Source organism: Cyprinodon tularosa, unplaced genomic scaffold (genome assembly GCF_016077235.1).
Source record: "Cyprinodon tularosa strain WSP-4 unplaced genomic scaffold, ASM1607723v1 ctg70, whole genome shotgun sequence".
Lineage (NCBI taxonomy): Eukaryota > Metazoa > Chordata > Actinopteri > Cyprinodontiformes > Cyprinodontidae > Cyprinodon > Cyprinodon tularosa.
Window position 1 is genome coordinate 2,730,490 of NW_024039452.1, and position 26,769 is coordinate 2,757,258.

General features: G+C 39.4%; 1 protein-coding gene across 1 annotated transcript in view; it reads right to left on the minus strand.

Annotated features, from left to right (window-relative positions):
- LOC119772143 (mitogen-activated protein kinase kinase kinase 11) overlaps window positions 1-26,769 on the minus strand; it is a 78,393-nt gene that overhangs the window by 12,188 nt on the left and 39,436 nt on the right. The window contains exons 3-9 of the mRNA XM_038268449.1: window positions 16,970-17,118; window positions 16,058-16,233; window positions 11,249-11,495; window positions 4,047-4,163; window positions 999-1,170; window positions 771-883; window positions 20-640 (exon numbers count right to left, since the gene is read on the minus strand). Of these exons, the coding sequence (XP_038124377.1) occupies window positions 20-640; window positions 771-883; window positions 999-1,170; window positions 4,047-4,163; window positions 11,249-11,495; window positions 16,058-16,233; window positions 16,970-17,118 (1,595 nt within the window). The remainder of the gene's footprint in view (window positions 1-19; window positions 641-770; window positions 884-998; window positions 1,171-4,046; window positions 4,164-11,248; window positions 11,496-16,057; window positions 16,234-16,969; window positions 17,119-26,769) is intronic.

Sequence of the window (26,769 nt, forward strand, 5' to 3'; positions counted from 1 at the left end):
GGGAAGGAAACACACTGACCTAACTGAGAAGCATGCAGGCCGTAGCTGGACCTCCTCCTCCTGTCGGGTCTGTGCTCCCATCCATCGCTGCTCAGCTCTCCGTTGCTGGAACCAGAACTAGCGGTCCAGTCTGCTGGAACGGCTCCGTCCTGCTGCATCGGGGTCCCGGGACTCGTCGGGCTGTGGTGCGTCTGCGGCGTTCGAGGTCCGGACCTCTCTCTGGGATTTGGAGGAGGCGGCGCCAGGGGCAGCGGCTTCAGCTCTTGGTACTGCAGGGCTAAATCCAACAGGGGTCTAGGGAGCGGCTCAGAGGTGGAGAAGGTAATCAGGTCGTCCACCACAGGGGGGTCTGTTATTAGAGGTCTAGGGTGGGAGATCTCAAGTTCAAAGGAGGCGCGCTCCTCGGAGGATGGGGGGTTAGTTCGAGGCGGCACCCGAGGGGGGACATCCAAGCCTCGGCCGAGTGCCACGGAGGCCAAGAGGGAGCCGCAACCTAGCAACGCCCGGTGTGTGTTCTTGATCATGCTGCCAAGAGAACCCCTCTCAGGCATGGGGGAGCCGGCCGGAGAGTAGCCCCCCTCCTCGCTGCCGGAGTCTCCCTGAGAGGGAGGAAGCCGCAGGCTGTCCTTGGATGAGGAGCCTGCAGAAAGAGAAAGTTTTAAGAAAAAGAGTTCAACATATTTATTATTCATCCAGCTTCGGTTTCTAATTCACACTTCCAGACTCTTGTGAATGTTAATGGCAGCTAAGAGTGGAAGAGGGAGGGGTACCGTTCTGAGAGGAGGCTGGGGTCGGTGTGGGGGGGCGGTACTCCTCAAAGTCATCCATGGAGTCTCCGTTCTCGTTGCTGTCTGACCCCAGCAGCTTGGCCCTCATCGACAAACTGGAAGCAGAAATTTTCACTCTTTTTTTGTTTTCTGTTTTGTCTGTTATATATATTATTTTTATGTCAAATAAACTAGCTAATCCTTTGCTAATGGTTTAAAGTTCTCTTGTACCTGCTTTCCTGAGGACTCAGCCGCAGAACTTTCGGGCTTTTTGGACTCTTTGGGCTCTGGGGCCTCCAGTGTGGGTTCAACCTCAGGTCTCCATTGGACTGCTTGATAGAGGGGGTCTCTAAAGGTCGGACCGGGGTGAGCCCAAACGTCCTGCTGCTGTCGCTGGGACTGACTGGAGACAGAATGAAGCAGGAGGAAATCAGTGACGGTTTTCTGATGGTTCCACTTAACCTTAAACTGGTCAGTGGATAAAGATTACAAAATAACAGAACCACAGACCGGGTTAAAGCGTGCAATGTTTGAGGAAAGGGAACCAATAGGACTCCGGAAAAACACCGCTGAGAAAATTATTCGTTTTGGAGTTCAGAGTTTCCCTATAGGTGGCGATAAAGAGCTCTCAGTTGACACTAACTTGCTAAATTTAGCTAAATTTAATTGAATTGCTGTATTTTTTCCCCCTCTTTCTTTTGTTTGCAGTAATAATGGAACTAAATTAACTCCATACTAACCGTGCTAAAGCAATCGATTTTCAATTAGAGAAAGAAAACATCCCCCAAAACATGAGCTGATGCTTCATTCAACTATGAGGGGATAAGGCCAGTTATGCTTCTACACTGAATACAGCGAGCAGCTGCCACAGTTTGATCCAAACTCAGCTGTAATGCGTAACATGATTAGCTCCGCGCCATTAGCAGCCAACAACTCAACCTCAGGTTGTCTGCTGCAGCGTCGGAGCTGATTAAAAATAAGCTCGACGTCAGCGTGCTGTTTAATGCCACCTTTACTCAGGTAGCGACCGTGCATGATTTTAAAAAACAAGCAGACTGCTATGGATTTCAAATATTGGGCAGAAAAAAATAACAATAATTGTGGCGAATCTAATTATTTTGACTCTAAAGTTAATTTAGTTTCAGTACCGGTAAAGAAACGGTTCAATAGTGCTACTTATATCGCCGCATGCGGCAACACATCATTTAGGAAATGATGTCTGTGTGTTGCAATTTCATAATGATCAGACTGCTGGTTTCCAAACGTCTCCCATTCTTTTATTTCCTCCTGTTATATTTTAACGTATTTCTCATCATCATCATCATCATCATCCAGCTTGGAAATAGTATTATTCAGACCATATTTACTTGATTAGAGGTTTGTTTTCTGTCTTATTTTTGCACTTTCATTAATAAAAATCAGAATATCTTAGCTGATTGTTTTGTTTGCAATCACTTACCATAAGCTAGAGGGAGGCGATGGAGCAAAATTGAAATGAAAATAGCAATATAACGACTAAAAAAAATAAAAAAACAGACTTCATCTTGTTCTGCAAACGTGCAAATATTAAATGCCAGAGGAAATATCTGCTAGCTTCCAACACAATCACCTAACCTGGAAGCTGCAAATAGAAATGCCCATTAGGACACATAAAAGAATAAGGTACTGTTTGAATTTCTTGTTATCTTATTTGTCCAATAATGTAACACTGGTGCTCGTTGTGTTTTTCCACATAAATAACCAGAGAGGGCTTCTAACAGGGCAAACATACGGAAGAGGATTAGGGCCACTGAAAAAAAAAAAAAGTTAACTGATTTTTATTTTTATTTCAGTTGAACATGGGAAAACTTTTTTCTCAGAATTCTGACTTTAATCTCAAAATTCTGACTTTTTTCTCAGAATTCTGACTTTTTTCTCAATTCTGACTTTAATCTCAGAATTCTGACTTTAATCTCAAAATTCTGACTTTAATCTCAAAATTCTGACTTTAATCTAAAAATTCTGACTTTTTTCTCAATTCTGACTTTAATCTCAGAATTCTGACTTTAATCTCAGAATTCTGATTTTTTTCTCAGAATTTTGACTTTAATCTCAGAATTCTGACTTTAATCTCAGAATTCTGACTTTAATCTCAGAATTTGACTTTTTTCTCAGAATTCTGACTTTTTTCTCAATTCTGACTTTAATCTCAGAATTCTGACTTTTTTCTCAGAATTCTGACTTTTTTCTCAGAATTCTGACTTTTTTCTCAGAATTCTGACTTTAATCTCAGAATTCTGACTTTTTTGCCATATTAAACTGAAATAAAATAAAAAAATCAGTTCACTTTTTTTTTTTTTTTTTTAGTGGCCCTAATCCTCTTCCGTACAAACACGTTAAGCTATTACATTTTTTTTTTTTAATGGCAGCTCCGTTCTTGGTTTAGTAACTTCTACTAAAGAGAGTCATTTGGAAATCAAAAAAAGTCAAACCACTAATTTAGGATTAAATGGAGCTGGCAGATCAGTTAGATCCCAAAAAAAAAAAAAAAACACTTTGGCTGATTATTTCTTACAACAACTGGTGCTTTTTAATTGTCTCTTCAGCAGCTGTTTAGTGAAATCCCTTTTATTACCTGTTATTAATATTTTCCCTTTAGTATGGAGAGATTGTCAGACATGCTGGAAAATCCCTTCAGTAAAATTGAAGGACGTGTGTCCCGGAGCCCCAGTAGAACCACTGCTGTAAGTCTCTAAGGTGCCTGCAACCCTTCTTAATCCCTTCCAATAGAGGAATGAATCACCCCCCCTCCAGCTTATTTCTAATTCAGTAAACTGCACAGTGGCTGCAGCATGCATATAAAACTGAATCTGCTTAGGAAGCATGGCTGAATGGCTCCCCCTTCTGCTGCATTGTAGTCACTGCAGACGGAGGGAGCAGAGGTCTGCAGTTGGTGGTTGCAAAAAAAAAAAAAAAAAAAAAGAGCAGCTCAGAGGAAGTCAGATAATATTTGGACTGGAGCGGACTATAGAGAAGGGAAAAGGGTGTGTGTGAGAGACAGAGCAGGGAGGGAGGAAAGAGAGGAAAAGAGGACAGGGGGCCCACAGGGAAACGGGGGAAGACAAAAGAAGTGTGTTTAAGATAACATGAAAAGGAGATGAAGTTCAGAAACAGAGATGTTGCAACAGCAGCTGAATGCGCCGACACCTTCGTAACTCAGCAAAGGCCTCCACTCCTTCCTGTGTGTGTATATTGTCTATGTGTCTGTTAGAGGGGGGGGTTAAAAATATCTCCACTCACGTTGAATTGCACGAAACCGTGGGCCGAATGAAGGCGAGGAGCCTGAACCCAAATCTGGAGAGTTACGCCTCTTTTCCAGGCCTGGGGACGCCTGCACTGTAATTTTATGGATGAAATCTGAAAAAAAGAAAAAAAGAAAACAGTTTGTTAAACAATTGAAGCCACAGTCTGAACGCTGACAGAGATCTTCATCCTGCTGGGAATTCCCTGTAATAATCCAGCACTGCTTCTAAACGTGTCAAACGGCTTAAAACTTAGAAAAACAAGTGGCTGTAGTTGCTAAATGCTGGACGTATGACTGGCCTCAACTTAATATTCAATATAAGGAAAATTCCTACAGTATCAGTTTATTTAATTTCATCTTATCCTCTAAATGGACCCACTCAGAAAAAGCATAGAGCCACTAATGCAACCTCACCCAAGGGCGTAGGTTTGATTTCCACTTTGGTAGGGACACTATTGGTCCTAAGTTTCATTAATGTCGTTTTACCTATGCAAAAATATGCATGCATGCTTTTTATGCTTGACGTGAGCATCAGGGTGCATTTTGTTTAAAGAGAAAAGCAGCATTTCTTGCTAAATTTATACTAATCTCATAAGCACTACACACACTAGATGCTGTTTATCAATGTTTGAAGCGTCACTGGCTCTGATTAATGTGGAATTAGGACTTTTTTCCACTTTGAAAAGGTTTGAATTTCAACTTACCAGTGACTAAGACAGTAGGTAAATATGTGCCAATTTAACCAAATATAGTCTAAATATGGCCGTTATATGTGGATTTATCCTGTATTTTCTTTTGAAGATATATAATTGTGCAAAGGTAAACAGGTGAAACATACTCTTATTTTTTAAATGCTCTCTCTGTATCATGGAACAATGCAAAATAACACCTTCAACGGACTGCAAATATATTTACTGTATTTACATTTAGTGGCATCATCTACAAAACACAAAATTAAGAATTTAGTTCATTATGTTGGAATGAACTAAATTAACTTTTAACAATTATTAAAATAAAATATAACACCATCTTGTCTGTAATGTAAAAATATTTAAAATAAGTTAAAACGTAATTATGCTTTTTAAACAAAAAATATCAGATGTTAATGCACCATCTCGTGTTGTTACACTCTATAAAAGAAATAACACCTGCTATTTATAGCTGAACTGCCTCAAAGGGTCATAAAATGAAAACAGTAATTGAAATTAAGAATTGTTAAAAGGGAAACCTTTACATTTTCTTTTTCAGTCAGCTGTGTCTAAGAATCGGCGTGAATAAAATTCTTATTTCGTGCTCCAAGCACGGACACACGCATACGGACTAGAAAACAGCCAATCAGGAAGACATAAGGCGGGACTTGAGGCAGAACAACCAATGAGAGTGGAGTTAGACAGCACAGTTACTGATTTAAAGGACAGGAAAGACCAGGCAGCACTCAGACGGAGCGGCAGCAGCAACTACTGAGCTGCGAGAGAAAAAGAATTGGCTGTGATCACACACAATGGCTGTGTGTGATCCACCACGCTGAATTGTAAATTATAAACATGTTATATAAATATGTTGTTGTTCATATCGAATTATTGGTAGGGACAAATAGGTCGGTCCAAAATTTTGGTAGGGACATGTCCCTATGGTCCCTATGCAGACCTACGCCCATGACCTCACCAACAGTCATCTGTCCTGCATTTAACCGATGATGATGATCTTTCATGCAAACATTTCTTATCAATGTCTTGTGGCTAATGTAGCTCCCGTTATTTATAACAACGGGCCTAGCTTACAGATGGTGCAGTTCTGCCTTTAAAACCAATGTTTGGTTAAAAATCACACAATAATGCATGAAGGAAAACAAATGGGGTAGAAATTATTTTGCCAAGCAAAATCCAACTTTATAGTCATTACACTGTCACAGCAAGTTGACAAAACCTCAGTTCTTCATGTATAGAAAGAAGTAAAGCTTCGTTTTACGGAATACCCAACATTAAAATTAGACAAACATTAGCCTTCCAGAATCTTCTTTACAATGTCATTTTAGGGATGCTACGCTAGCAGCAGTACTCAACACGGATCTAGCTAGCTGGCTATCTAGCTAGCTAGCAAGTATCAAATGTATCCAGAAACATTAATAATTGGGCATGATATGATACCAAAAACAACTATTTTTTGTATATTTCTGCAATTGTTGTTGTTCCACATTGAGATAGAAAAGAAAAGTCTTTCCATGTATATTAAAATATTTTTTGCACCTTTAAATATGAATTATTATTATTTTCCCTCTTTCTCTTTGCCAAACATAAGAACTTGTGTTTCTCATATATTTCCTCTCTCGTTAATCAATAAGTGCCCTGCTGTTTTGTTGTCATGATAAAAAAAAACTACAGTACCCAGTGTGGTGCTTCCCAATAAATGTAGATATTTATTCATCTGTGTCTATTAAACTCCTAATCTGCAAACCTTTTTGTTTAAACACTAGATTTCTTTGAATCCTAACCTTATCTGATGTGCTCCACTGATGTTTTCAGAGCCAAACTAACTCCGTCTTGATCATGCTTTTCAATATCTGTTTGGCAAGATACTGAATTCCACCTCATCCCTCTGTGCTGCCTCGTTTATGGCTTTATTTGGGAAAGAGATGCTTCTAAAAGTAGCAGAACAGCAGGTTTTAAAGACCGGACCTCAGGCTGGGTTTAAGGCAGCCTGGTACTTCAAATCTGGTTTCTGTTGTATAATGTGTTGATAACTAACAAGATAGCATGCTTTTTGTTTATTCTATTAAGTTCTACATTTATTTTTAAAGATCGACCAATCCCGATGCTGATTATTTTGACATGAGTCTAACCGATCTGATATGTGCTGCTGGTCCCTCTCTCTAGGCTGTTAATGCTTTCTCTTTCTCCATTTACATGATAAAAGGGTAAAAGGATAATAAATGTTACAACAGTCTTAAAGTCGTAGGGAAGCGGCTGTTCCTACGGTTGCAGTTCCGAATTTTCCCGAGTGGTGCCTGACTTTACACGAATGAATAAAGTGAATATGATTGGTCGATTATCAAGGGGGCGGGATTGTTGCGTCGGAAGGTTTGCAAGGAATGTTGATTGCGGCCAGTTTGTCAGAAGCATCTTGCTAACCAGTTAGCAACTTAGTGCTAGTAGGTTCCCAATGGGAAATTCCATTGGGACCAAGTAGCAGTTAGCAACGACACTGTCAAGGAACGCTATGGACAGAGGAAACATGCAAGAGGAGGAGAGTTTAGTGTCGGAGGTCGTGGATGAGTCTCCTCCATCATCCATTTTTTATTTAGAGGAGGAAAGCGGGGACGAAGATGTTGTGGAAGAGGACGCCAGGGCGGCAGAAGCTTGGTTTGGTGTAGAAGGCTTCCAGCCGTACATGTTTGAGCCCTTGCCTCGCAACGCTGCCAGTTCTGTTAGCTCTACGCCTGCCGAAGACACAGACGTCCATCCCCATGAACACTGGGACGGAACTCAATGGGAAAGGAAAGGATTCTCATTTCAACCGTTGCGTATATTAGGTGCGACATATGAATCAAGATGCTATGTCCGAAAAAATGTGAATGACTGATGGCCATGAATGATTAAGGTCAATCTAATTTTTTCGATCATAGCATCTTGATTCATTGGCCGAATTTAGGTGTTCAGGCTGACGTATAACTAACTGGCCTGCATAAAATAACGAGAAAAACCCCCACACAGATTTTGTGGAAATTTTCTAACTTTTGGGACAATTTCATCTAATAAAGAGTACATTTGTATGCATGTTTAAGCCAGAATGATTTGAAATTTAAATATGACTTCCCTACTACTTTAACATAAATGGAACAAAAGAAAAAATGTAATCAAAGAAAAAAATTGTATCAAATGGGAGGAGCAGCATCACTGCAAAAAGTTGAATTATAAGTCTATTTCGCTTTATTTGAGCAGGTAAGTAGGAAACTTCAAGGAGAAAAAAGCTCTATTCTCTTTTTTTAAAGTGCATGATATCTACTTTCTATTTTAGGAGCAACAATTATATGACTGACATCCAGTTAGTCATAGTAAAAGCTGAGCCCATGGCTGCATTTAGGAGAGAAACAGGACTAAAGATTTTTAGGTTATTTTTTGACCTGTTTTGCAGTATTTTTCATGACTTTAAGGGTGCTGAATGCACAGATCAATCAGTAAAGAAGATAAAAATATTGGTCTATATATATGGGGCCAAAATGGTAGCTTTAATATTTGCAAATGTGTGTGGAGAGTTGTGTGTCTGTATCTCGATTTGTGTGTGTGCAGTGGGATTTGAAAATGTGTAAATAAATCTGTAAATGTGTGAGGAGATTTGTGTGTCTGTACAACAATCTGCAAATGTGTAAAACTACTTGTGTGTAATCCGTTTTGCAAATGTGTAAAAAATCCACAAATCTGTATTCAGATCTGCAAATGTGTACTGAGATTTGCAAATGTGTAAAAAATCCACAAATCTGTATTCAGATCTGCAAATGTGTACTGAGACTTGCAAATGTGTAGATCAATCTGTAAGCACACACAGAGACACTTGTGTCTGAAGTATTTTCGCTTCAAGACCCAGAAATACAGACAAATCATTGGTTACAAGTCAAGCGGTTTTTCAGTTGGCTCTCTTTACACACGTGATTTTTGCTACTCTTCTGCCGTGTGAGATGCACAAATGCGTAGAAGGATTTGTATGTGTATTTTCGCGATTTGTAACCCCTTGCGCAGGCTCACATGCTGCCCTGACCGCAGGCTCACAGCTCTCTCTCTGCTGCGACAGTTCAGCACAACTTGCTTCACATACAGCCACATACCACCAGTTGGCGGTATTGTACAGTACGTGACGTTACTGGGGTCCTAGGGGTTGTACCTGCTAAGTTGAGAGCAATGGAATCCCGTCAGCTTTCTGTAAGTATATTTCTTTAATTTTTTCTATAGTTTGCATTAGTAAAACTGTTTCTTCTTCTTCTTCTGCTTCTGTTTTATGGCAGCTGGCAAGCAACTTTATGAAGTGCATTACCACCATCTACTTCAGTGAAGTGTGGATCGGGATGCTATGTATTTTCCCACTGAAAAATAAAAATAAATATTAACAATATTTACATAAATAAACTTATATCCTTTCTACCAATTTCGTTTTTTCAAGATTGTTTATCAAATTACAAAAATAATCATAAGTAGATTTTTTCCCCCAAAATATCTTGTATATTTAACTGTAATTTATTTTCTTGTAACCCTTCTCTCCATAGAATATTTATAACAAAACAACAAAACATGCTCCACCGTCTCCCCTTGATAACAAAAACCACAACCTCCTGTTCCCATTCTAAATAAGTTTCCATTTAACCCCGTGTTTCCGAAACTTAATCTAGATATAACCTCTTTTTTATTCCTTTCCGTTCTCCTCATTTCACCAATTTTCCTTTGAATACTATAAAGCCAACTTCCAGTTCTATGCTCTTCCCACAGCTTCTGCCATCTTTCCGTAACCTTTTGTTTAATAATAGATAAAAAATTTTCCTTACTGAATGGTATCAATATCATCCTTGTCACGTCAACTCCCGCAGCGGAGGAAAAAAAAAGGTAGAGGCTGTCTGTGAGCCTGCGAGCCTGCGGTCAGGGCAGCATGTGAGCCTGCGAGCCTGCGCAAGGGGTTACAAATCGCAAAAATACACATACAAATCCTTCTACGCATTTGTGCATCTCACGCGGCAGAAGAGTAGCAAAAATCACGTGTGTAAAGAGAGCCAACCGAAAAACGCTTGACTTGTAACCAATGATTTGTCTGTATTTCTGGGTCTTGAAGCGAAAATACTTCAGACACAAGTGTCTCTGTGTGTGCTTACAGATTGATCTACACATTTGCAAGTCTCAGTACACATTTGCAGATCTGAATACAGATTTGTGGATTTTTTACACATTTGCAAATCTCAGTACACATTTGTGGATCTGAATACAGATTTGTGGATTTTTTACACATTTGCAAATCTCAGTACACATTTGCAGATCTGAATACAGATTTGTGGATTTTTTACACATTTGCAAATCTCAGTACACATTTGCAGATCTGAATACAGATTTGTGGATTTTTTACACATTTGCAAATCTCAGTACACATTTGCAGATCTGAATACAGATTTGTGGATTTTTTACACATTTGCAAATCTCAGTACACATTTGCAGATCTGAATACAGATTTGTGGATTTTTTACACATTTGCAAATCTCAGTACACATTTGCAGATCTGAATACAGATTTGTGGATTTTTTACACATTTGCAAAACGGATTACACACAAGTAGTTTTACACATTTGCAGATTGTTGTACAGACACACAAATCTCCTCACACATTTACAGATTTATTTACACATTTTCAAATCCCACTGCACACACACAAATCGAGATACAGACACACAACTCTCCACACACATTTGCAAATATTAAAGCTACCATTTTGGCCCCATATATATATCTCAAATTTATTCTCACTTCAAACTTTCTAACTTTTTTGTCTCTAAGAACATAGAAAACGGTGTTTATGGCAATTCTGGTATAAATTTGCATATAAGGATCATTTTCAATAAGAACCAGAAAATTGTTGATGTTTCTTTATGTTGCAAAATGCAGGAACAACGCAAGCAGAATGAATTCATAATAACAACTGTGGAAAGGCAACGAAAAGAGAAAATAAAAGGGTTGAAGACGGAAAGTTAAAAACACAGACTGCAGGGGAAAGAAAGGTATTTAAAAAGAAAAGAGTCCAAGGTTTTGACTGGAAGCAACGGAGTGAAGGAGAGGCCAGTATATCTATGGACAGGAAGCGTCGAGGCGTGGTTGGCTCACTCTCCCCTCTCATCAACCCCCCCTCATCACCACCACCACATCACCGCCCTGCTGCTGCTGCTGTTGCTGGGAAAGGCCTGACCACAAACACACTGACAGGCACAGACAGACAGCGCATTTACGCATGCATGCTCAGCCCAAAATACACTCCGATCTGCATTGAAACGCTGGATGGGAACTGCTGCTGGCTGTGGCCAACAGCAGGGGGACACATGGGCTGAAGAGTAAAAGTATAAGTGTTCATCTGCGGTGTCAAACTAACGGGAGCAAATGAAAAAAAGAATATTTCATTTGCAAATTATATCAAAGGTTAAAACTTTGTTTTTGTGATTTTCCAGAAACCAACCAACCTTGCGGCATGCTGATCTTCTCGCCGTTCTTGCTCTTGAGTTTGTGCTTCTTGAAGGTGCCCTTCCTCTTCTTGACATTGGGTTTCTCCTGGTTCTGGTTCAGGTGGAGGATGAGGAGGCTGAGCTCGCGTTCGAAGACGTCCTGCTCCCACTGGGCCAGCTGCTGCTCCCGCTGCCGCAGGAACTCTTCATGGGACTTCTGCTCTAGAGCCGCTCGCTTCAGCTCCTCTTCACGGCAACGCAGCTCCTGATGGAGGACAGAAAAAAATGGCGACACAGACTTAGATTCTTTCTGCGGAACATTCTTCTTTTCAATTCAGTTTATTAAAATAGTGCCATTTCACAGCACACCATCTAAAGGCACTTTACAGATATAATAAAACCAGATCATACAGAAAATTTTCAATCTAAGAAAAAACCAGCCAAATGCATCGACTCACGCAATCCCTCACGCTGAGCATATGTGTAGCGACAGTAGAGAGGAAAAGCTCCCTTTTAACAGGAAGAAACCTTCAACAGAACCAGGCTCAGTACCAGCAACCATCTGCCAAGGCCAACTGGGGTTCAGGAAGACAGAAGCAGACATTAAAAAAATTTAAAAAAAACACTAATCCATAAATACTTTTTATGATAGAACAGGTAATAGAGAGAGCATAAAGTTAAAGATGGAACTAACAAATACTGCATACGAGGAGAATAGAGATAGAATGAAGCAGAATGAGGAATACGGTCCCCATGTCCTCCGGCAGTCTAAGCCTAAAGTAGCATAACTATAGAGATAGCTCAGGATAAGCTGAGCCACTCTAACTATAAGCTTTGTTAAAGAAGAAAACTTTAACCCTAGCCTTAAAAGTAGAGATATCTTCATATGCCATAATAGTCTAATTATCTCTTTAGATTTTTATCTGGACTTTGTCAAAGACGATCAGACAATCGGACACATGACTGCTTTGATCTAGGCTGCTCTGGTTGAATCAATCTGCAGTGTTTCCAAGCCCCCTGTCCTCATGTCTTTTATTGTTTTTCTATAAACAAGCTCTTCCCACAGATCATCTTTGTACTCTTAGTTTTATCTCTGTTTTGTTGATGCTGTTATGTCACATATTAATAAAAGTATAGAGAATGGGGAGAGTATGAAATAAACAGTATAGATATTAGTGTTTAAATGTAGGGAGTAAAAGTAAAAAGTTCTTAGAAAAATAAACACTCAAGTAAGGATTAAATAAGGACGAGTTCTTTGTTTCTTGACCGTCTGACTTATACACGTTTCATTTCCAAGAATCAAAGGATCAGTTAAAATCAAATGAACTAAATAGATGGCAGAACTTCTCTAGTCTAGAAAAAAAAAACAGAATAAAGCTTTCAAACCCTTGCAGCTCTCCAGTTGGACTGCTTTCTAAGGAACAGCCTGAAAAACAACCTGCGCTCACAATAAACAACAGAGTTAGAGCCTCTAATACATCCAGAGGTTACTCCTGTTCTTCGTAAAGCCCTTTCCCAGCATTACCGGCCTGAACCCAAGCTTTGCTTTCAGCTCACGACATTCGCATTTAAAACACCAGTTTGAGGAGCAGAAAAACTCTCCGTCCTGCTGTAGACGTTCAAGGCAGACCTGTTTAATAGCAGTTACACAAAAGGTGATGACTTTAGGTTTTATTTTATGCTTTCATCCCGGATCTAACAAAGTCTGGCTATTTCACCAGAGGTGCAAAGAATCGACACAGCAGCATGAAAAATTATATCCATCTATATATACATATATATATCAGGGGTTGACGTTTTACTACTTGCCCTTTGGGCAAGTGACTTTTACATTTCATTTGCCCAGAAACAATTTTTTACTTGCCCAGTATAATGTTTGATAAATATAGTTCCTAATATTCATTTTTTTTATATATATCAATGAAACATGTTTGTTTTTTTAAATGTTTTTTGTAATTCAGTATTTTTTAAGTTTCCAGGTTCCTGGTGTGTATATGCATGCGTCAGATAATGAACTCCAGCCTACATTACCGTGTTAACATGCTTTTCAATCCTTCCTGCACATTCTTTTCAAACTAAACTTTGCTTTAAACTGTTGTGTGCTTGGAAAAATATAAATATAAATTGCTAAAAATCAAAAAAAAAAAAAAACTTGACAGGTTAAAAACTTAAGATAAATCACAAGAAATGAATAACTTTTATTTTAGAGTCACGGTATGTTTATACAAGATAATACTATTAATATAATGTGACTTTTCTAGAGAATCATTATACATAGTTATTTTATACAGGGTTTCCACAGTTTTACATAATTTCAGAATTCCCTGACTTTTAACTGACTCAGGATTAGTTTTCCCTGACAAAATAAATGCAGCAACAAAACAATAATAATAACATAACAGGTCACCAATCTAACATGTTTAGCTCTATAACATTTAAATGCACCTCTCCAATGTCTAAGAGAAAAAAATTTAATGAGCATTTTTTATTGTATGACCTGCATCACTGTACAGAAGACTGACATATAATAGCGCTTTCTAGCTCGTTTGTCGTTTTGGTAACTACATCAAAATTACCGCTAGGTGGACAAAAATCACGCCATCTGGCGGAAAATCACCCGGCTTTATCAAATCACACGAGAATGTGTATAAAACTGGCGCCGGCAACGCTTGTGGGTCGTTTTCATCGAATATCGGTGATTTGAAAGTAATTTTGAGTGATAAATTGTTTTCTTTGCAATCATTGCACTTGTCCGGCAGGCAAATGCAATGAAATTTGTACTCTCCGACAATAAAAACTACTTGCCCCGAGAGATCGGGCGATGGTTAACATGGAGCCCTGTATATATATATATATATATATATATATATATATATATATATATATATATATATATATATATATATATATATATATATATATATATATATATATATCTCAACTAAAATATAGCTGCTTTTCTTTCCTTTCATCCAGTTATTGTGGTTTTCAAGAGTTAGCTTGTAGATTTTTGTCACTTTCTCTGATTGTTTAATATTTACACTTTTTAACCTGCTGTTTCTGATGGTCTCATCTATTGAAATACGTCTTCAGAGGAAGGATGCTCTGCTTCATTAAACCACATAGGAGGTGAACAGAAAACCTGCTCGTTTTACAGCCGACTCAACCTTTATAAGTCCCATTCAATATCATCAAAAACACTGCATTTCTGCATTTCTGTAGAACATATTCAAACTTAACTGGCTTCAGAAAAGGGCTGCATGATATAAGAAAAGCATGAGATGTATGACATGAACTTCTGCAGGTACATATCATAGCAACTGTTATGTCCATACAGGTTTTTTGGGGCCAACAGTGATTGTTGTGACATCAGTCTAACTTATCCCTGATATGGGCTGTCGATCTTTAGGTCTATTTAGGAGGATTTTTCTTCTATTTACATGGAAATGACACAATGATCAAAATATCACTTAAAACTAAAGTAAACTTTTATTAACAAATCAATCAAACCAAAAATGGATTTTAAATAGAGGGAAAGGTAATGCATGTGTCTTATGTAATCTCAAGTCATGGCTGCTAAATGCACTAAACGTCTGATTTCTATACATTAAAAACAAAAAAGCAAATATTGGCCAAAAATATTGTCCGGCTTATGTATCTAAAAATTAGAGTTGATATAGTTATATATATATATATATTTTTTTTATATTACAATAATACCTCTTTACCTTCTAGAATTCTTTATAATGCAGTGTTGTTGTTGATAGTACAGGCTCCTTTTTCTCATAGGCAAGCGTTTACACTCCAGAGCAGAAGGTGGCGGTACTGCGACCAAAGCCAACCACCAGTAGTAAACAAGAAGAAGAAGAAGCGAAGCAGCGTAGCCGGGTGTAGCAGGAAAAATCAGTTGTTGTGGAGAATTGTGTGGGTATGGCGAGTGGGAAAGAACAGGAGTTGGAAGACTCTCCTTGGAGATCGTAGAGGGCATGATGATTAAATTCAAAGCAGCAAAGCATCCGGAAATGATCCATGGTTTCACCGGATCATTAAAAATAATTACAATTGATTAATTTTTTTGAATTTTTTTCATTAATTTCATAAATTTTTATGGGATTTCGGTGTAACAATCAACATATACCGAATCGAACCGAAAACCGTGACCACGAAACCGTGAACCGAACCGTGGATTTTGTGAACCGTTCCACCCCTAATACACACATATAAAAAAACACAGCAAAATCCTTCATCATCTTTACTGTTGACAGGCTGCAGCCATGTCTCAAATTCCTTTTTCCAGCCATTTTTGTTGAATTTTCCCATTCTCTAGCTTATGAAATCTGTATTGTTGTTTTTTTTTATTTATTTATTTTTTTATAAAGCTTTTAAATGCTATAATCACGTTTAATTAATTTTAATGCCAATTAAGGCCTTAATTAAAAAAATAATTGAATGACTGATTTCTAATGTCCCGCGGAAACCCTGTAGTCGGTTGTTTTCCCCTGGATAGATTTCCAAAAACTCTCATTATCTTGTAATAAATGTAGCAGCTTTCTCTCAGTCAGCTGGAGGGCAATTTGCAGCAACAGGTAGGAGAGGAGACGGGCTGTATGAATCTTTGCTTTATAAATATCACCCACCTATTCTTTCCAAAAATGTAGCAGAAACTCCAGATACTTTAGAGAGGAAGCTGCGTGATTTCCACCCCTGATTTACAGGAAACGGGTGAAATATTTGGGTCTGACTGTCACTGATCAGCTGGAAGCCAGAATGTTTACCTCTAAGGTGATAGAAGGGCGGCACGCTAACCGAAGGTCACAGGCCTCCTACCTTCTCTTTGGCCCGCAGCTCATCAAACATGTCCTGGATCTCCAGCTTCCAGTCATCCTGCAGCGAGTGGAAAGAATCCTGAGGCATCTCCTCCTTCACCTGCTGCTCCAGAGCCGTCAGCTGCGTCAGGATGGAGCCGAAGTCGGGTCTTCGGTGAGGATCCTGGTCCCAGCATTCTGTCACACACACACACAGGGATCCACAACGTATTTCTTTACAGTTTCTGTGTTTGTGAAGCTGCTTCCTTAAAACAGTAAAAAGAATCTGACAGATTCAGTGGTTCCCAGAACGGTTTCACTTCTTTCCATCCTGAAACAAGGAAGTCGCTAATAATTCGACTCAAAAGCAGCCAGATCCGACTTTAAGGCCTAATTCAGACGTAATGACTCACTCAGGAGGATGTTTAGTGGTTATCCTGCAACAGCTGACGTTTCAGGCGTTTATGGCGGCCGATTCCACGGATAAGCCGATCTCTTATTGAACTAGTTCTGGACAATTAAGCTGCTACGGGGGAATTTGGGGTAATTTGCTGCAAATCTTTGGGCATAATAAGCAGATTAGAAACCAATGCATTGATTAAATAATCATCGAGGAGCCACCGGAGGGGCAGACTTTATTTCTATTTATTTATTTATTTTGGCAAATAAAGATAAATGAGCAAACTGGGGAAAAAGTCTGTTTTATGGTGCATGAATAAAAGAATACAAACATATTGCACAAGCAGAACAACACACTTCCTCCCCTCCTTAATAACTGCACAGATGAATCTTTTTTTTTTCCCTCTATTTCCGTGCAGCTTTGTGGAAATGAAAGAAAAAAAAATCATATGATGGCTACGATGATGAATCGATTTCAAGCTAGTGAAGCGTCACAAAAACGGACGGGGGGTGAAATCTATTTTCAAAATCCTACCTGCCATGAGCTGAGCGAAGGGTTCGGGGCATGTGGAAGGGATGGGCAGGGTGAGCTTGTTGACAGCCACTCCGTACGCAACGGCCAGGCCATCAATCCCCTTGTAGGGGGCCTCTCCTGTTAGCAGCTCCCACAGCAGGACGCCGTAGCTGGAAATGAAAAAGAGAGAAAAAATAAAAATCACAGGGAGCTCAGAACAAAGCTGGAGAAAGAACAAACCCTGAAAACCCACAGCAGCTGTACAGCGCTTCTGATTTTCCCTTCAAAACAGATTTATCGACATTTCTGTTGTGTTTTCTTTTTGCTGGGTTAAAAAGTCAGAGCCTTTCGTCGTCTAACCGTCACCCCAGAATGAAAAATCCTGGGTCTATACAGATGCCTCCCTGTTAGGTAAAAACATCTGCAGGGTGAGAGCATTCAAAAACCTACTGCATCTAATTTTATTTAAATTCCGATGGAGTGCTGATGGTAAATCAAACTTGATGTGACCAGCACCTAGCTACAGTGTTTTCACAGTCTTTACCTTACAAACTAATTCCCTTCATTCAATAAACCACCTGCACAGTGAAACACGGTGGAGGAAGCATCATGCTTTGCCCATGCTGTTCCTCAGCGGAGTATAGAGAGACGGTAATATGTGACGGGAAGGAGGTAGGAGTAAAAAAAACAGGAAAATATCAGGAGAAAAGATCCTTCAGACTAGAGGTAGATTTGATATTTTTGGCAGATAACTGCCAAAAAAATTTTCTTTATAAGCATCAGCCAAAGTCAGTGCATGTTTCTCCATTCAAACATATTAACATTTTCATTCAATAATATTCATTCTTTTTATGCAGAGCAGGCGCCTCCGGGCACACTGCTGCCCCCCTCAGGACAAGTTTGTCCCCACAATTTAGACTGTAGTTGGACATACGCTCTGGACTCATTATGAATACATGATGTATACGTTTAAAATTGAAAAAATTAATAGAAAGTTCAGCGTAGGGCGTTTTAGCAACCTGGCTCCGCATATCCATCTGGAAACCTTCCGTTGAAGTAATTTTGGGAAGGGGCGAAAATACTGGTTAGCTGATTGGCCTATGTTGGTGATAGACGGGCCAAATAAACCAATCGGATCAACGAAGCATATGACGTACTAACAGAGCGACGACGAAAACACAACCACAAGCCAGGCTACTCTTGCCGAAACCAGTCGGGAGAAGAGCAAAAACATCTTTTCCTCTGAGAAAAGCCTCCAGAGCAGTGTTTTGCTCTTCTTTTAGTGAAGAAATACTCTGTAGTTCCGATAAAACTTGCTCGATAGCCACGGTAACGCTAGTTTCATCGGCTGAAACTGCCATGTTCTTTAGACTGAACTGTCGCGCTTTTCATTGCGTCACACCTCAACCCGCCTCAAAGCCAACGCTGATTGGACGTTCGTTTGGTGAACGGCTATTTTCTTTAAGGGAGAGTCTCCAGACTTATCTGCGAGTGAAACCATGAAAGCTCGCGAGATCAGGCTAGCGTTTTAGAGGATTCTGGGACGTCAGGCAAGGTGTGAAAGGGGCCTACAAGGAAGGTTACGGAAGGTAAAGCAGCATACAAAATCAGAAGAAGAAAAGCTTTAGGCTAAAGAGTTAACTGAAAATATATAATATATTACTTTATATCAGTAGAAACCCATGTCCTGTACTTATAGAACCATTATTTATCCTGGACTTGCTGCTATTGCACTTCTGGTTGGACCTAAACTGCATTTCATTGCCTTGTACCTGTACCTGTGTAATGACAATAAAGTTGAATCTAATCTAATCTATATTAAACTTCTAATCAAAGCATTTGATTTTACACCTTGGCCATGAAAAAAATCCTATTTATAGCCAACTATCATGCTGTAATTGGATCCATCCATCAAACACCTTTTAAAACAAAAACACCACAGCTACATGCAGCTGCAGAGAAAAAGTAAAACAAGTCCTTGGAAAATCCCACTTCACAACAATTCCAGTGCAACAGGAAAGACTGTGACCCATCAGATACTACGGCTAAAACAGGAAGTTGTAGTCCGTGGCGTACACGAGTAGGAGGAGACTGGAGGATGTAATACGACTCCTTCTTCAACAGCTATGGGCTCCTTTGTTCAAAGAGAAACTGGTGGAAGATGAGATGAAAAAACTGATGGGCTGAGTGTTCTGCGCACACAGATCGCTCCTTCAGAGGAAACGGCCGACAGAGAAAAGCACAGAGACATGAAAAAATATATATTTTGATTTAAAGATGTTTTTATTGATTAATTTTAACGTAGCATTATCTTCAATATCTTCTCCATTTCCTGAATTTAGGACCAGTTTCTGCTTCAAAGTAAATTAATCATCAAATTGGGACTTTTTGAAATTTGATAAAATTTCAAAAGCCATTTCACTCATGTTTTTTGGACAAGGGAAGGATCTATAAATCACCGCAACTTTCAGATCCAAAGATATCGATGTGTTGCAATGACCCAGTCAAAGCAGAGACCTAAATCTGTAGAAGAATCAACAGAAAAATTCTATTTCATCTGACTGAGCTTGACCTTTCCTGCAAAGAAAGTAAATCAATATTTAGTAGATGTCCAAAACCGCATATTAGGCGGCTAGAAGCCTGGGTTTGAATCCCAGCTGGGGGGAATTAGCTGCCAGTCCTTAGGCAAGACCCTTCACGCTAATGCCTGCTTTGGGGAGTGGCAATCTAGCGGTTAGGGCATTGTTCTTGGAATACTGAGGCCCCACGGCCACAGACTGCCACTCTGGGTCCCTGAGGAAGACCCTTAACCCCCACACTGCAGAGCGGGCTTTGAGCTGCTATGCCTGGCTGTGTGTTTCCTGGACGGGGCCGCCTGTGGAGCTGGTTGAGAGTTGCCTTTTGTATCTATGCTTCTTTTTCTGTCTGCCTCTGTCTCCTTGAACCCCAGTCGGCCTCAGCAGATGGCCGCTCACACTGAGCCTGGTTCTAATGGAGGGTTCTTCCTGTTAAAAGGGAGTTTTTCCTCTCCACTGTCAATGTTAGCATGTTTGGTGTGAGGGAGTCAATGAGTCGATTCAATCAACTGGTTTTCCTTAGATAGAAAACTTTGAATCAATTTGACTGGATGATCTGGTTTAACTGTAAAGTGCCTTGAGATGACGTGTTGTGAATTGGCGCTATAGAAATAAATTGAATTACTCCCCGGGCACCACACAATGGCAGCCAACTGTAATGACAGTGTAATGATAATAAAATGCTGGAAGAAGGAAGAAGAATATTGGTTATTAAAGGAATAAATATATAAAGTACAAAAAAATATATACTGTCAGGGGTATTTAAAAGTGCGTAATAATAAATGAAAGCCCAGCAGAGGATGGGGCTTAGCACACAACCCTGTGGTACACCACTTCTGATAGCCTTCTAATACAGGATACTATCGTCACCGGTTGGCAGGTCCAGTGAATTATTTTCTCAGCTGCACAATGCTAGCACTAGCCCTGATATTCAGAATTAAAACTGTGACAAAAAGGCTTTGTATTAAAAAAAAAAACTGTGTTTCCTGAAAGCAGATTGAGGAGTTCCAGCTTTTTAAAGAGATCCATTTCCAAAGCAACCCAATCACAAACATGGGTCCTATAGTTTGGGATATCCAGACACAGACAATATTAGTTTTTTCTTCATTTTGTTCCTCTTCTTTTTGGCTTATTGCTGGATGACGCAGTTACTACTGGGATACGAGTATCCAGGCAGCACAAGCCAGGGAAAAAAAAGGGGGTTTTAGAGCACAGAGGCGTGCGAATCTGAAACATAACTGAACACGTAGGGGGTCTGGTGGTCAGTAAGTCTGCTAACCAGTTGCAGTTGGAGGTGCTGATGCCCATATCTCTAGGTTTGGGCGTTAACTTTTTGTAGAGGGCCATGTTAATAACTAATATTAAGTCAATTTGTTATCACTGTCTACAGTAGCAGCCATTCAAAATGGCCCTTCCTAGTCTAACACCACCCAAACAGCAGCCCACTTCCCTGCAACTACCAGCCGAATACCCTCAAACTTAAAGCAACTGGAGTGACCCCCTCCTTATCCTGGGGTGCATATTTTTTTACTCTGACTCCACCCTTTCACTGAAATAAAGGGCCTGACAAGGATTTAACCCTTCTCTTTAGATCTTAATGTCCACAAATCATGACAGAAAGAATATTTTAGTACAAAGGTTGATGGTTAGAAGGAATTTTAGGGAACCAGCCAAGGGCCCTTCAAGGAAAGTGGGTAAATTTTGAAAGGCTACTACTGTAGGAGTTGAAGGACAAAGTAGAACACTTTGGAAACCCCAAAGCCAGTCCACTGGTGATTGTCAAAGGTAAAAAATACAAGATCCTACAAGAAAAAAAGCATCTAGCCATTAAAAGGACTGCCTATTGTCAAAGCTTTTATGGCCAGTTGACCCAAATTGAGATGAAGAGTCAACTGGAAGTGGGGGAGACGTGACCCGAAGCAGAGGTTAAGGTCAGTCAAAGCCCCTAAATACAGGCCAGGTAACCATTCAACCAATCCTTCTAACTGCCTATTAAGATGCAGCGTCTGACAGTGTCTATTTCACTTCTAAGTACACCATCTGATAACACCACAGTCACTGGGCTTGCTCTTGTGCAACTGTCATAAAAAGTGAGGCAATGGTCGATCATGCTAGATGAACCACATGCTTACGAAGCACGGACAAGTCATGCTCTCTCAACACAAAGACAAACATTTTTATGGAACTAAACTCAAAAGCTTCAGACTCTTGAGAAGATGAAGTGTGGCGTAGGACTTGGATCACCCACACCGTCAATTAGCCCGGGCCTGGAGCCTCGCTGAGAGGAGCGAGCAGGCCGCCGCCTTTCTGTTTCTTATTTAGTTCTTTAATTACAACTTCCACACACTGTGACTGTGCAGAAACACTCTGCCTCGTCGACTAACCCCCCCCCCCCCAGAGGCGGCCCCGCCGGTTCCGCTCGGCAAATTCGGGGACGAGCAGAAGAGGACGGATGAGAGAGAATAGCAGAACAAAGATGACCCTTCATTTTTCAGAGGAAGGCTGTCTGCTTTGCTCTGAATGCTGAGAAAATGAGCTCGCCCTGTACTCTAGCTGTTACTGTCAGAAACTAGAAGAAACACAGAGACTATCTGGGTCAATTAAAGAAAGAATACTGTAAACTTTTACTAATTAGGGTTCCAGCTTATTTCTGAACCTCCTTAAATTTTTGTAAATATTTTGTGGAAACAGGGAGGATAAAAGTTCCCCCTCCTACCGGTTTTACCGCTAAAGCGAAGCTCATGAAATCTGCTACTTTAATCTCCACCAATCGATCTGAGAATGAGTCATTGTTTAACAAAAAATACTAATCTTCCTTAAGGTTGACAAGGTTAAAACTTTCTGTTTATGTTTGTCCACATTTCAGTTCTAAAACGGCACTTAAAGGCCATCAGAACTCCACTTTGAGAGATCTCACAGTCATTACGATAAACCCTAAAACCATAATCAAGGGATTCCTGTTAACACACACACACACAGACGGTTACTCCCAGATAAAGGGCCGCGGTCAGGTCTGGTGTGAGGCCTCCTTCTCTGTCTATACTGGAGACAATGGGACAGTGTGCAGTACACATGTCTCACAACAAAGCACAGAGCCGCTCTTTGAAGAGGCGCCGTCACATGGTCACGGCGGCCTTGCTGCAATCCATCACACTGTCTCTCCTCCTCTTTATCAAAAACTCTCCAATTACAATTGCTATTTTTTTTTTCGTAAACCACTGAGCCCAGCTAGTTTAAGCTTCACAGATGATTGGAAAGCAGACAACTTCGGTAAAGAAACTAAAAAACAACTTAAAAGAACCACATTTGAAAAATTTTCACATTTTGTCCAGCTCATGGTTAAAAAACATTAAATGCATGTTTTATGTATGTATTCATCCCCTTTCACTTTATGATCCCCAAATTACGGAAGAGGATTAGGGCCACTGGAAAAAAAAAAGTTTACTGATTTTAAAATTTTATTTCAATTAAGTATGGGAAAAAAGTCAGAATTCTGACTTTTTTCTTGAGTTGTTTGAGAGGGCCAGTGACACATTGGTGGAAAATGACGGAATTAGGCAACTTTTTACGTGCCAGAGCGATCCCCTCATTAATAGAGGAGCAGAAGGTCATTAAAACAAGAGAGCTAGTCTCTAAAACAGACTTGGCTATGGCTTGATGCTAACATGTTTGTTAGCTGTCAGAATTCTGAGAAAAAAGTCAGAATGCTGAGATAAAAAGTCAGAATTCTGAGATTAAAGTCAGAATTCTAAGAAAAAAGTCAGAATTCTAAGAAAAAAGTCAGAATTCTAAGAAAAAAGTCAGAATTCTGAGATTAAAGTCGGAATGCTGAGAAAAAAGGCAAAATTCTGAGATAAAAAGTCAGAATTCTGAGATTAAAGTCAGAATTCTGAGAAAAAAGTCAGAATTCTGAGATTAAAGTCAGAATTCTGAGATTAAAGTCAGAATTCTGAGATTAAAGTCAGAATTCTGAAAAAAGTCGGAATTGTGAGATTAAAGTCAGAATTCTGAGATTAAAGTCAGAATTCTGAGAAAAAAGTCAGAATTCTGAGAAAAAAGTCAGAATTCTGAGATTAAAGTCAGAATTCTGAGAAAAAAGTCAGAATTCTGAGATAAAAAGTCAGAATTCTGAGATTAAAGTCGGAATTCTGAGAAAAAAGTCAGAATTCTGAGATTAAAGTCAGAATTCTGAGATTAAAGTCAGAATTCTGAGATTAAAGTCAGAATTCTGAGATTAAAGTCAGAATTCTGAGATAAAAAGTCAGAATTGAGATTAAAGTCAGAATTCTGAGAAAAAAGTCAGAATTCTGAGATTAAAGTCAGAATTCTGAGAAAAAAGTCAGAATTGAGATTAAAGTCAAAATTCTGAGAAAAAAGTCAGAATTCTGAGAAAAAAGTCAGAATTCTGACTTTTTCCCCATACTAAACTGAAATAAAATTTAAAAATCAGTTAACTTTTTTTTTATTTTTCAGTGCCCCTAATCCTCTTCTGTACCAAATAGGGTGGAGTTAAAAAAAAACAAAACAACAACTTTGCAGCCTGTTTTTTTTTATTTCTCTGTGTGCTTGTCTCAGTTAATCATTTCACAACAATAAAATAAAGAAAAAGATGAAAAGTAAACATAAAACTTTGATGTTGGGAGTTTTTTTAGGTTTTTGCAGCACTAGTGCCTGGTTCTTTTGTACAGTGGGCAGACAGGAAAGGGGGCATGAGGTCCGCTGGTTGCCACGGTCCTCTCAACTTCTGAATTTTTTTTTTTTTATTACGTATTAAATCAGTAAATAGGCCATATACTGATGCTTAAAAGTATAATGTTCTCACCTCAAATGATCTTAAAACGGAACTTTATTGAACAACGGGCAACAGAAAAGAGAACTTTTAATGCAATACTCAATTAAAGCTGCTGCTGCCGCAGTGCATGCTGGGACAGCAGTCAATCTCAAGAATGGACCAGTCTGCTCTGATGCATGCTGGGTAAATAGGGAGGTGCGAGAACAACATCCGGGGACTTTGTCTGTTCTTGGTCTACAGCAAATGACAACGCACAAGTTCTCCTATTGAGAAGCAGCCACAGTGAGCAATGCCGTGACATGACCTTCAATTTGTTGCCAGTGCTGGAAAATTCTCCAGTGTAGCTGAATTTGAACAATCCTCCAAAGATGAGTGGGCCAAAATCCCTCCCGCGCTGGAAAAGACACATTGCAAGTTATGGTAAACTCCTGATTGAAGCTGTTGCTGCTAAAAACGAACAAAACCAGTAATTAGGTTTAGGGAACAATACGTTTTTCACACAGGGACATATTTTCGGATTTTTTCCTCTTCCTTGAAAATAAAAACCTTTATTTAAAAACTTATTGTGTTTTTTTTGCCTAATTTTAATAGGCTTAATTTTCTGAAACATGTCCGTGTGACAAACATGCAGACAAACAAGAAATCAGGAAGGGGCCAAATGCTATTTTCACACCATGAAATAAGCCGTTTTTAATTGCTACAAACAGACTCCCGCATCTGCACAAACATTTTTAAAAGATCCTTAAACAAAGAAAAGTCCGATTAAGAATGTCTCAACTAAGAAAGAGCCAAATTCCTCAGAAGTAGATCAGCTTTATCCTGACTATGAGGCGTTTGAAATGCAGGAGGACACCGTAACGGTACTGCACGGTTTAGAAGCTCCCAGCTGTGTGTTCAGGGTCCCTACATCTGGGGTAGCATCTAATTCAAGGCCTTTGCGCTGCTGCATTTAGCTCCTGCTACCACTTAAAGTATCATCTGCATCATGCAAACATCATTCATCGTTTTGAGGACAAACCTGCAGAGCAGTAAAGCAGAGTTTTAATTGGAGGTCATTATCTTTTTTGTTGATTTTAATTTTCTATTCTGATCATCTTCAGCTGTTATTAATAGATTCTGGGTGGGACCAAGTCATATTTATTTAACAAACCAGAGCTAAACTCAGACTCAAATAAAAAAAAAAACGGATCAATTTGACTTAACATCTATAATTATGAGATCAGTTGCGATATTTAAACCAGACCATACAGGTCTTGAGGCTTTTCCCAGGGAGCAGCAGGATTTTTCGAGCAGGAAAGTTCATAGCTTTCCCATCAATGTGGATTAGTGAAATTAAAACTATCGCTGACGGTAATTTCCCTAATCCCCGATCCGTTTGTTTCTGCTGTGGAACTGGTTAGAGTCTTACAGGCGGCACCTTGTGTCGCCCACTGTCACCGTGTTAAACACTTCCTGAGTTATCAGGATTATTTCATGTCGTATTTGGAAGCAGGTGATTGTTACTGGAACTTGCAGACATTTTTCAAGCAGCTCAAATGTTTTGGATTTCAATGTTTTTGGATCATCATAAATAAGGAGAATTAGAGAGAAAGGGATCGAAACAGAGAGAGAATAAGTTAGATATTGAAACTTGATACCAAACACTAAAAGCAGGCCTGACTGTGTGGAAATGTGTCACCAAATTTACCCAGAGATGAACTGTTCAACTTTCAAACATGCAGATTTTTTATATAAAAATATGCTCTATCCTTTTCATGGTTCCTACAGAATAAGGCAAGTTAAATTCAAGACTTTTTAATGCCACTTGAAATAAAAATTTAAGACCAAATTCACAAGAAACAAAAAAAACCTGCTTGCGACAACTTAACCCAAAGGTTAATTTTAACATAAACCACTGAACTAATGTTTCAAAGCTTCCCAAACAGGAAGAAAGCTAAAAACACACAAATGACAGATATATTTGAACAATTATTTAACTGAATTCACAAACTTTGTTTTAGCAGGGAACAAAACAAATCATTTTTAAAGCCACAACATAACCAGTGCTAAGTCTTTTTTGCAGCTATTTTTCTTTGTATGGTTTTCTTAGTTTGTTTGATTTGGTGATAAGTGGAGGCGTTGCAGAGACAAGGGTGGAACTAAACTGAGAAATACCGGCTGTTTCTCAGTAACTCCATTTTGATGCTTTGTGTTTTGCGCTTCGCATGCGACTCCACTGCCTTAATTCCCATCGTTCTGAGCTTGAATGACTTCTTGCACTAAATCCACTGAGCCTCATGTACATTCCCTGGTTTTAGCCATGGAGAAAACTCTTGGCTGGAGACAATTTTCGTTACATTTACACTTGCTCATATTTTCCAGACAAAAAGTAAATGGAGCATCTCCCAAATGTCCCGGCCGCAACAACGCTTTTACTGGTTCCGCTATCGGGACGGAACCAATAATGCCGAGCC